General features: G+C 41.4%; 1 protein-coding gene across 9 annotated transcripts in view; it reads left to right on the plus strand.

Annotated features, from left to right (window-relative positions):
* MYO18A (myosin XVIIIA) overlaps nt 1–12,167 on the plus strand; it is a 243,618-nt gene that overhangs the window by 98,256 nt on the left and 133,195 nt on the right. For 7 of the 9 annotated variants that reach the window (XM_075263719.1, XM_075263718.1, XM_075263720.1 and 4 more), the window contains 5 exons: nt 5–215; nt 1,919–2,061; nt 2,590–2,690; nt 4,294–4,351; nt 7,057–7,213. In XM_075263719.1, coding sequence (XP_075119820.1) covers nt 5–215; nt 1,919–2,061; nt 2,590–2,690; nt 4,294–4,351; nt 7,057–7,213 — 670 coding nt within the window. The remainder of the gene's footprint in view (nt 1–4; nt 216–1,918; nt 2,062–2,589; nt 2,691–4,293; nt 4,352–7,056; nt 7,214–12,167) is intronic. The other 2 variants (XM_075263717.1, XM_075263711.1) reach the window with 1 other exon arrangement.

Genomic DNA, 12,167 nt, shown 5'->3' on the forward strand with positions numbered 1-12,167 from the left:
ATAGGTGATGCACATGTTCAAAGGATGTCGCAGAGAAGACACGTCGCCTCATATTTATGGAGTGGCACAAGCTGCATACTGGAATATGCTCATGACTCGCCAGGACCAGTCCATCGTTTTATTGGGGAGCAGCGGTTCCGGCAAAACTACAAGCTGTCAGCATGTTATCCAATACCTGGCTACAGTGTCTGGTAGCACTGGAAAGATTTTTTCAGGTATAAATAGTTGTATAAAAGGAAAAAATAAGCTTTTGTGTACATATGTAGCAGTGATCTCCTCGTGAATACACCGGGCTCATAAACTAGGTCTCTGGTTTATTCTTTCAAAACCCTAGTAGCCAAATGGTGAATATGCTGCAAATGCTAATATGTCATAAATGGTTAATTTAAGATTATAAAAGATTTCTGGTTTTATGCAAATAAATTCAAATTCTTATGTTATTATAATTAGACTGTTCGGTTTCACTAAGAGCAAGCAGAGTCCTTAAAATATAAGGTATATTAGAAAGCTGTAGTGGTTACATTTTGCATGCCTAACCTGAAAACCCCTCTATCTACAAGTCCTCTCTACCCATCTCATACATAGGCTGTAAAAGAAGTTTTGAGTACCTTCACATGGGATTGAATAGGAGTGAACGGACTCATGTGGGATGATTCCTGGCCACTAGTGTGTCCATACAGTTTAACAGAAAAGTGGCCAGCGGGGAATGCTCAAACCTTAAGTTTATAGAAGTTGGGGGTATGTTCACATTACCATTGCTACAGTCCATTGCTCTGATCCAGGATCGTAGGATCTTAGGATAAGAGCAACAGACTGTAATGCCAGAATGACTGATTCAAATGGTTAAAGGGGCTCTATCAGCAAAATCAAAAGGCTATTCAGGCACCGTAAAAGTTATATTAAACTACCCCCCAGTTTTAAAATAATACCCTAAAAAAGAATGTGATCTACTTACGCACCGTGCACACTGGGCGGGCATTCAGGGTGCGCCGTCTTCTTCATCCACGCCTCCTCTTCCTTCTATGTCCTCGGGTCCAGTCCTCCTCCGGCGCTCGCGAACTAACATTGATAAAAAAAAAAAAAATGCCCTGGGCGCATGCGCAGTAGCATGCGGCTTCTACTATGGCTACTGCGCATGCGCCCAGGGCATTTTTTTTTATCAATGTCAGTTCGCGAGCGCCGGAGGAGGACGGGACCGGAGGACATTGGAGGAAGAAGAGGCGTGGATGAAGACGAAGACACACTCTGAATGCCCGCCCAGCGTGCACGATGCGTAAGTAGATCACATTCTTTTTTAGGGTATTATTTTAAAACTGGGGGGTAGTTTAATATAACTTTTACTGTGCCTGAATAGCCTTTTTAAAGGCTATTCACGCATATGTGGGGCTCTATCAGCATGATTTTGCTGATAGAGCCCCTTTAACTCTCCATCTGCATGTGTCCCCATTGACTGTAATGTAAAAAAACAAACAAAAACCCACACACAAGGTGAATGCTTGTTTCCATCTTGTTTATCTATTTTCTAACAGAGAGTCTTGCCTGCATGACTTTTTGTTTCCATCTGTCATTGTGTAGATATTACAGTCTGTTGCTCCAATCCTGAAACTGGCAATGGACTGTGATAGTGGTAGTGTGAATGTACCCTTACCAAAAGAGCCGAGCTTGCAGTTCCACCTCTCTATTGAAAACTATAAAGAATGTATTGAATAGCTTTTAGGTGATCCCTGTTCTCCCAATGGGTGAGGCATTTATGACCTGTACTTTGGATATGATTCTACCACTTGGTTAAATATAGACCTATTCAGGCTTGAGGCTTATATACACCCATTTACATTTATAAGAACCTTGCAGCACCTCTTATAAATAAATTTATGGTTTAATAAAACCGTTACTAATATTATTGTCTTGACAATTATAGCTGAGAAATGGCAAGCTGTATATACCATCCTGGAAGCTTTTGGCAACAGCGGCTCAAATCTGAATGGAAATTCCACACGTTTCACACAGATCATTTCTTTGGACTTCGACCAGGCTGGACAGGTGGCTTCAGCTACTATACAGGTGAGAGACGGGTCTGTCAACATGATGTCAATCAGATTGAGGTCACACCTTTCATGGGAAATGTGCCTGGATTGGGAGAACTGTGTGATGGGCTATGTAGCCTTCAGCAGGGAACAGATTATCACTGGATAGAAAGCAGCACCTTCAGACGTGTAAGGACACTTGTAACTAGAAAGTAAATTTAACGCCTGGAAGTCACATAACCGTATGGTAGTGGTTCAGTTTATAACAGGTAAAGGAAAAACTCTGAGACTGTCTCACTACTATTCATTAATATCACAAGCTGTAAAATATAGTCCATGAGTACACCACCACCCCTTTAAGAGTCCCTCCCATAAATGGTAGCACTGGCAGAGTGCCCTCCCATGGAAAATGGCACCAGCACATTTTTCCTCTTTAGACTGTTACGGATAAAAAAAACAATACAATTTGCATTATCCCTATTTCTTACCTGGGTCTTGGTTTGCCAGAGCTATTTATGTAGAGTAAAGTAGCACTGATGTGTTTTTGTTTTTCTTTTACATTCAGACCATGCTTTTAGAGAAACTCCGAGTAGCCAGACGTCCCGAAAATGAAGCAACATTTAATGTCTTCTACTACCTCCTGGCCGGGGCAGATAACGCACTTCGGTAACGCAATAAACTGAATTTTGCTTTTCTCCTTGGTAGAATATTTGCAACATGGAAAGGGACCAAAACCATTCTTGCACATTTGAATACTGTTCATGAAAGTGAATCTCCTTCTTTTATCCTTATATTGTTTTTCGGTTACTTCTCTCTACAGGTTACCTCCGAATTATGCTCTTTTATAGATTGGCGCTGATACTGAGCTCCAAATCCCTTTTTTCCATTGGAGTTTGCAGGATGCCAATTCTATATTGAGCACCATTGTAACACAGTGTGCAATAAGCTCCAGAACTTCCTCTAGGGACTATCAGGTAGCCTGTATACTGAGGGTTTGGAGCCCTGTATCAGAAAACAAACCTCTGATAACTATAGCAATATATTAAGTCAATAATCCATAGACAATTCAGGAGGTACTTAAAGAAGTTTACCTGGACTATATTATCCTTAGCATAGGTGTTCAGTGTCAGTTTGGTACCGATCGACTCCCGCCAACTCTTTATCAAATACAAGACACCATGCCTTAAGTTATATAGAGTCTGTGCTTGTTATTGCAGTACAGTGTGATTCTATTGACCTGAGCTGCAGCATGATCAATAGACATGAACACGATTGGCCTGAGAAGAGACGTTTCTGAAAATAGGGTGCTAGTAGTCAGAGCCTTACTCGTCTTACAAGGTCTGAGGATGGGTCATCAATATCATAGTCCTGGAATCCAATTTAAAATGAGAAGTAAAAGACAGACTGATGATTAAGGGTGAATGTTCCTTTAAAGGAACTCTGTCTCAAATACAGTTCAGTGTGCCATCTCTCTTGGGCTGTGTTCACATATTCAGAGTTGGTAGAAAAAAATAACGGTCAATGAATGGGGTCCATGGACTAGAAAAACAGACCCAATATAACAGGTGTGAATACAGTGTTAGCCAGAGAAAGAAGCTGATGGAAAGAGTTGCAATGTAGAGCAGGGCTCTCAAACTTGGTCGAGCAATTGACTGTTCATAAAAATTTAAAGTTGAAAGGTCGCTTTCTTTACAAATTCTATACAATACAAATTTATTGTAAAATAACACCAGAAATGTTCCCGTCTCCCCCAGCAGTGGTTCTACATATTTTAATGTCTTCCCAGCAATGGCCTTAGTACATGCCCCCCTGCTCTGGGGTGTGCCCTGTTCCTCTGTTCTCCTATTCCAGGAACACAGAGTGGAAGGTGCCAGAGAGCAGAGAAGTAGACTGATCGGGAGAGTAGAAATCTATATACTGATGCTGCCCTTAGCATTTTGGCCTCAGGTTTGTGGCTTACAAGCTTGGGAAGCTCCAGAATTGGGTCAGGTTTTCTTTTCTCTCCAGTTCTGCCAATCCAACTGGATCTACAAAGCCAGGGAGAAGTCCCTGGGCTGCAGTTAGCAGCCTCGGGGGCTGAAGATGGCCTATAGTCCACATGTTTGTGACCCCTGGTGTGAACTCAGCCGCCTGTCTGAGTATAACACTTTGATACCCATTGTGGGTGTCCTGCCTACTTTTTGCCCTGCAATGTTATTACCAGAGATAGATTTGCATTTATTACATGTTATACTGTGATTTATAGCTTTTTTTTCCCTTACCTTTCCAGGACAGAGCTTCATCTCAACCACCTGGCAGAAAACAATGTGTTTGGTATTACAGCCAAGGTAAGCAGTGCCGGTCACCTCTACATATAGTGTTCTATTGTCACAGCTAGAAATGTGATATAGGATAATAATGATGCATCCATATACAGTCACACACTTCTACTGGCTGGCACCAAGGGCTAGACGCAGCACTGACAGTCACCTTCTGTTGTTATCTGTCACAGCTGAGCAGACTCTGCATATTGGGGTTATTAAAGCGTGCAAAGACGTAATTGGCTGTAGACTGAAGTATTTGGAGTGACGGCTTGGTGCCTCGTGAATGGTATTCATACCGTAATCTTGTATCTGTGATTCACTGTAAATGGTTGCAGTCTGACGCTCACCTTGTTCAGCAGCCTCATTGTCCAGAACTGATTCAGCTGCTTATTACCAGAATAAAGCAACCTATCCCGAGAAGGTGATTATTTACGGCTTATCACATGTGTATAGCGCTGTTATATACAGCCTTGATCCTCTGTCACATCACTACGTGGCAAAAAACAAGCGAGAACATGAAGTTATATAGAGAAAAATAACCTAGAAAAACGGTTTTAAGCATAAAAATGATACAAAAACAAAGATGGGTGGGCCAGTGGAGGTGGAAGTAATGCCCTAAAACCAGTTATTAAATGATAAAAATCAGGCAAAGCACTCATTGCTGTAGATTGCTTTCCATCATTTAGTCTGAAGGATGAAAAAGTGACGTTCCAGGTTACATAATTGATGACCTATCCTTAGGACAGTTCATCAAACAAAGAGCGATGATCTTGGCGATCAGGCATGTGATCTGGGAGCGCCTCTGCTGCTTCAATCCACTGATACATGGGGGGTTTGGGTGTCAGACTCCCATAGATCTTCAGTCCTAAGGATAGGCCATCAATTTAAAAGTCACAGAAAACCCCTTTTGGGGTAAAGCACCACATTGCGGAAACACAGCTTTTTTTTGTTGCAGGGTTTGTTTTTTGTTTTTTTAGGCAAAGCCAGGAGTGGATTGAGCAAAAGGTAGCAGTATAAGACCTTCCTATATATGTCTCATTCCTTTTGTAGCCATTCTTGGCTTTGGCTCCAAAAAACGCACCAAAATCTGCAACAGAAGCTGCGTTTCTACAACGTGGGGCCTTAACCTTCAACTTTGGTTTGGGGATCTGCAAGTACCTGCCGTTTGAACTATTTAGAAGCCTTATGTAAAAGCCTTATGTAAAAGACTTCAGAGCAATAGCTTCACTTGTATCACCGTACCTTTGTTTAGGAATTATATTGCTATGTTCTCAAATTATGTACCGTAATTTCTCAAGTGTACGGCACTACACGATTGTTACTGGATGGACATAATTTACTGAATTCATGTGAGTACCATAACAAGTGGCTGTATGGTTCTGTGCCCAGTGTGGACAATCCACATCAAGCCTTCATCCTCTTATTAGTAAACTTGGCATGTATGTTTCTTGCTTCTGCCAATCCTCTGTAAGGGCGAAAGATTTTAAGAATTTTTTATAAAGCTCCATCTTTTGTAGATTTTTCAAAGAATGCATTTTAGAAATGCATAAATGGCAGTCCCATATTAAAGTGCTATAAAACGATCTATTGATGCACCCCTGTGGGGCTAGAGGAAACTTGTATATATCTGCACTATACAGAAGAAAAACTGTACATATATTAGTGTTCAGTCGATGGCTATTTCTCTTGACTCTGCTATAGCCATCCATGCTGATATGTCTTGACATTGCTTCTGATTTTCCCCCAATTCATTTCAGGTTGTGCCCCCTTGAGTTCTCCCAGCGATCAGACCCTTATCTCCTGTCCAGTGGATAGGGGATAAGTGTCCTTAAGCACACCACCCCTTTAAAGGGGTTGTCCCATCACAAGGATCCTATCTATAATGCTTGTAAATGTGAATGTAAGACTTTTCCTAAATACACTGCTTCAGCAAAACTGCTTTGTTTGTCCACTATCTTACTTTATTCAATTCATTATTGACACAGCCCTGACCTAGCTGCTCCTGAGTCAAGTGATGTGTCTGCCTGCTCTCAGGGGGAGGGGCTAAGTACACAGGAGCGAGCCTGGAGGGGGGAGGGTAGTTTACCCTTTGGGGCATAGGTGAAGCCAGCAACATCGCTATGCTTCTGCCCTGCATGAAGACAGCAGCGGCAGAAGCGATGCTGCTATTCCGGGGCGTGGGGGGTGGGGGGATGGGGGGGGGGGCATGCAGGGTTCTTCTGTCCGCTTGAGAAGTCGGACATCTTTACTTGCAGACAGGGAAGGACGGGCACGGAGTGCAAAAGAACACACCCGATGCCCATTGAAATGAATGACAGGTGTCACGGACACAGCTAGTGTCCGCTCCTAATGTCCGTGACAGATTTTGAGCGGACACTAGGAGCGGACACTACCTGTCGGACACCAACGGTAGTGTGAACGCTCCCTAATTTCATAAATTGCCATTTCCTTATACAATATTATAGCTTTATCTCTTCTTTAACATCAAACTTTATATAGTAAATCTCCTAGCCTGAGCACTACAATAATCACTAAACATAGCCATAGCAAGTATATGATGGACTGCTCGTATTGTGAATGAGAGAAAATACCGCCATCTAAATACAGAACAAATTGTGCCATGCTGATATTTTATTTCAAGCAGAAATCAAGTCTGACCCTTCCTATGTGACTGCCTGCTGTCCTTACATTCTGAAATCACCTGGATCCATATTCAATATCTTACACAGGGTGAAGACAAGCAGAAGTCGGCCCAGCTGTTCAGCAAACTGCAGGCGGCCATGAAAATCCTGGGCATCTCCAGCGAGGAGCAAAAGGCTTTTTGGTTTATACTTGGAGCAATATACCACCTGGGATCAGCTGGAGCCACCAAAGGTATCAATATTTGTCCTTGTAGGATGGCGGAATAGTGATATCACATCTGTTCTTCTATAGTAACCCAGCGGATGGTAAAATGATCTTGGTCATTGTAGACAAAACTACATTAGGCTCATGATGGGTATGGATATTACACTAATAATACACAGTCACACAGATTAGAGAGAGAATATGATATACGAGATCTACTGCTTACAGATAACTGCTTTATAATAGGCTCACTGAAGTAAAAGAAGTCTGCCCCTTAGACCCAAATAAAGCCTCACAACCTTATGTATCTAGCATTAGTCTCGGCCAACCATCTAAGATGTATGGGGCCCACTCGACTCTTCCCAAATGACAGGGAAGATTCCAACTGCGTGGTTCTTTTGTTCCTGGTGTAATACGCCACCTCCAGACATGGCTGCCAGTGGATTTCCCTCTCCCATTTAGTACACCGGCAGTATTTAGTCAGGCAGTATCACGTTTATGGCCAGCAGATCATGGTTCATTTATATGCTGAGGGTTTAGCATATAAATTATTTATTATTATTATTATTATTATTATTATTAATAATGATGATGATAATAATAGGCTGGTAACTGTTGTAATATCTACAGATGGGTACTTGCCGTGGGACTGACAGACCAATATGGTTATGAATCAAGGGAAGTAGCTTGCAGGAGGGAATCACAGGGAAAAGCAGCTGGAACTACCAATGGAAAGTTACCGATATTATGGCTGCTGGCATCTCTTATATTATCACAGAATAACTATGCTGCAGCACAGAATGAAGCCGGCCATACACTTTTAGAACAAAAAATTGGGCATGTTGACATCTCACTTGCCTGGTTCATCTTCTTTTATATCCTACAGGGGAGTGTTAGGAGTCTGACATTTCCGTATACAAATCTGACAGTTCTGCAAAAATCAGAAGGTTCTGCTGACATTTCTCTTATGTATGACCAATTTACGGATTCATAGATCCAAAAAGGAGTTTCCGTGATTCTATATTACAGAGCCGTAGGGTTCCATGTCTGATCCTTTGGTGTCTGTGTATGGCACTGCCTTTTCCCTAAAGCAATGCTAATACAGATCGCTTCCATAGTAGTGTCCGGTGAGACATGACAGATTTGGTTTTCTCTTGGATTCTGTATAAATCTGTGACAAGAATTCGTCTTCTACCTCTGTATGAAATTGAATGCACATGGAGGTACATTATAAGCCCATATGGCGCCATATTATGGATTAATGCAACAGAGATCCATAATATGGCCAAAGGTGGCACTGATGGTTGACTTGGCATAATGGCAGTATAACTTGGTAGTCTTGTCAATGTTTCCTATATTGGCAATAACCTGTATTTAATGGCCATTCAAGGTCTTATACATATGTTAAGATGCACTAAGGTTATTACAGCATCTTATGGTGGCTCAGTCCCCTCATGGCACACTTTATGTGGGCATTTCCTTTCATTGGCACTTATTTTAATGCTGTAATAACTATGAGGCAGATGGTATGATGTGACTTGTATCTGCAATGAATAACCTGTGTATAACCTTCCCTTCCCTGCAGTTTCAGATGTAGATGCTCTGGGTAACTTGGTTTGACTCTTGCTGAGTTTGTGTTTCTACTCGATCTCTCTCATGTGCATTTCTACTTCATCCTCCGGCTGCGGATCACTTTCAGCCACTCTGTATAGCATGGAGCATGACTAATCTGAGCAGGCACCGAGCCCTGGAAACCTAGTCACAGCCAGCCTCATAAGAATGGCTTAGCACCTACACCACCCCATCACCTGTGCATACACCTTTATGTAATAACCGCATTATCTCCTAGGTCGTGAAGAACACATTTTGTTTTGTTTTTTACTAAGAAATGTTATGAATATTAGAATATATTATACAGAGATATGTGCACAGCATTACAACAGGCATCCTGTGATTGACGTCCAGCCAAGTCCTATGGCTCTTGCTCCTGCGCTGTTATGTGAATACATGATCTTTCCAAAGTACAATAGGTCATGTTGTATAAACCTGGTAAAGGCAGCAAGAAACTATATTCTGAAAAGTGATATAGTTGCTTTATTGTCAGACACCACTAGAGGGCAGGCTAAAACCAGCTTTGTGTAAAGGAAACAATAGTTCACTTTTGATAAACTTAACTAACTTGAACTAATTCGTTAATATCCTGTTATAAGTATTTTCTAAAATGTCTGATTTTATTTCATGCATGATATGTAGGATATGTTTTTTCTTTTTTTAAGAATTGTTTATTATAGTGAATTTTTTATGATTTATTAAAGGGCTTCCTCAAGTGTTACCGCACCATATGAGCAAACTTTGTAATATACACCCCGGTCCCTTGTGGCACATTTTCACAGGTGTACAGAGGGACAGATGCCCTGTTTCCATTACTGACTGACCCTTCTGTACTCCTGCAGCTTGCACATAGAGCAGAATGGGCTGTGTCATGTCACCCAGAGCCAGAGCGTCGGCATAGGGGACAGACTAGACTTACAGTCCCCCGTAGAGCTGTGAAAATTTAGGGGTATATGTTCCGTGTTTGCTGGTATAGTGTAATGAGTACACTGCTCAAAAATGGTATTCTAGCATAACCCCTTTAAGATGTCTTCACTATGTATTAGCATGAAAAAAAACAACTTCATTGAGCCAAATAAGCCTATTGCATCTAGAGCCGTATTCTGGACTCCATCTGCACAGTTACTATGTCAGTAAAGCTGGTGCTTCCTTTCACAGTTGCTTTACTCTTTGCACTTTTGTGGTGTGCTAGCTATTACTGTGCTTTCTATGGTGCCAGGTGGCACTACTGTTACCTAAACATCATGAGAAATATCTGGTCATCTGCTGTTCCTATGTCCAGCTCCTGTTTTATGTAGATTATATGTAGAATGCATGGCTTTCTTCACACTACACACTGCATGGGTTAATAACCTGTCTTGTCTTGAGATGTCTTTCTGGACCATATATGAAATGTGTTATTTCTTTTTGCTCTCTTCCCATGGCCTGTTATATCGCAGTCTGCACAGAATATTTTTTAGCCAAGTGACAATCTCCTGCTTGTCTTTAGGTTTGCCAGGCAATGCATGTGTCAGTGCTTTACTAAAGAGCAGCTCCAATCTGATATGAATGAGTTCCTGCCTAGATTGCATTCCATAAATTATAGTGTTTCCAGGACCTGGACCCCAATGCTGAATCTTCATCAGGGCTCCCCGTGTACCATGTTCCATTTATAATGGCCAACATTAAACTACTGCTTCTGTATCCCCTTCATCTATCTTTTAGGTCACCTCCTTTAGTTTCCTAGACAAATGTCTTAAGGTGACGACTACTTTTTGGAGTTCTTAATGTTCATGTAGATTTTAGGCTCTCATCTCTGCCAGCTGTCCATCTGTCCATGAGCACATCCTGCAAACTGGACTCCCAACAGGCTCCATTATAGTCAGCGGAGTCCCTTAGGATCCATTCATGTGTCATTACATTGACTTTTTTTTATTTATTTTTTGCTCTTCTGGTCCTGTGACGGACCAGAGGAATGGACTAACACAGATGTGAGAGAAGCGTCAACTCTTATTCTTGCATTATTTAGCAGGGGGCGATGACGAGCTCAGAAGAAAACTCTCATAACCTCAAATGTTTCCAATCTCTTTATAAATGTGTTTTTTCCCCTTTTTAGCAGACCTGGTAAATGGAGTGGCTGAATAGATGCAGAGAATAGGATGAGGATACACCTTTAATCTAGACATGCCCTTGTTCTGTATAACTGGATTTAGGGCTTTGCAATAATTCCCTCAGGAGGGCCGTAGGTACCCCATAAGTACACAGACTCCTCTAGTGATAATAGTAATACTTGTGTTCATATCAGTATTAACTGGGGCTGCTCTCTTACTATATTCTAGTCTCTACTCTCCTAACCATAGGTGCTGCTTTGTAAGCAAAATTGCAACAAACATTGATCACGAAAGCCACAAAACATTCAACCACTATCCGTATGTGAAAGTTATAGGTAATCTTACCAAAGATAGCAAATGCTGAGGTTAAGAATGGTGCATGAAGCTTAGACTTAAGCTCCTAATCTCAATGGATGTGGATGCATTCTGTTACCGTCTGACTCTATTTATGTTGCGGCAGGAAAGATTATTAGGATTATTAATAAGTGTTTCATTTACTTGGCATTAGCGAAAAATATGGAGCTGATAGCTGAAATATTCATGACGGCTAAACCTCTCAAGTCTTGTATGTTCACAGAAGACTCCTTATACTGTAATAAAGAAATGCTCATCTATACAGTCCTATGAAAAAGTTTGGGCACCCCTATTAATCTTAATAATTTTTAGTTCTAAATATTTTGGTATTTGCAACAGCCATTTCAGTTTGATATATCTAATAACTGATGGACACAGTAATATTTCAGGATTGAAATGAGGTTTATTGTACTAACAGAAAATGTGCAATATGCATTAAACCAAAATTTGACCGGTGCAAAAGTATGGGCACCTCAACAGAAAAGTGACATTAATATTTAGTAGATCCTCCTTTTGCAAAGATAACAGCCTCTAGTCGCTTCCTGTAGCTTTTAATCAGTTCCTGGATCCTGGATGAAGGTATTTTGGACCATTTCTTTCTACAAAACAATTCAAGTTCAGTTAAGTTTGATGGTCGCCGAACATGGACAGCCCGCTCTCAAATGATCTGAAAACAAAGATTGTTCAACATAGTTGTTCAGGGGAAGGATACAAAAAGTTGTCTCAGAGATTTAACCTGTCAGTTTCCACTGTGAGGAACATAGTAAGGAAATGGAAGACCACAGGGACAGTTCTTGTTAAGCCCAGAAGTGGCAGGCCAAGAAAAATATCAGAAAGGCAGAGAAGAAGAATGGTGAGAACAGTCAAGGACAATCCACAGACCACCTCCAAAGAGCTGCAGCATCATCTTGCTGCAGATGGTGTCACTGTGCATCGGT

Source organism: Leptodactylus fuscus, chromosome 2 (assembly GCF_031893055.1).
Source record: "Leptodactylus fuscus isolate aLepFus1 chromosome 2, aLepFus1.hap2, whole genome shotgun sequence".
NCBI lineage: Eukaryota > Metazoa > Chordata > Amphibia > Anura > Leptodactylidae > Leptodactylus > Leptodactylus fuscus.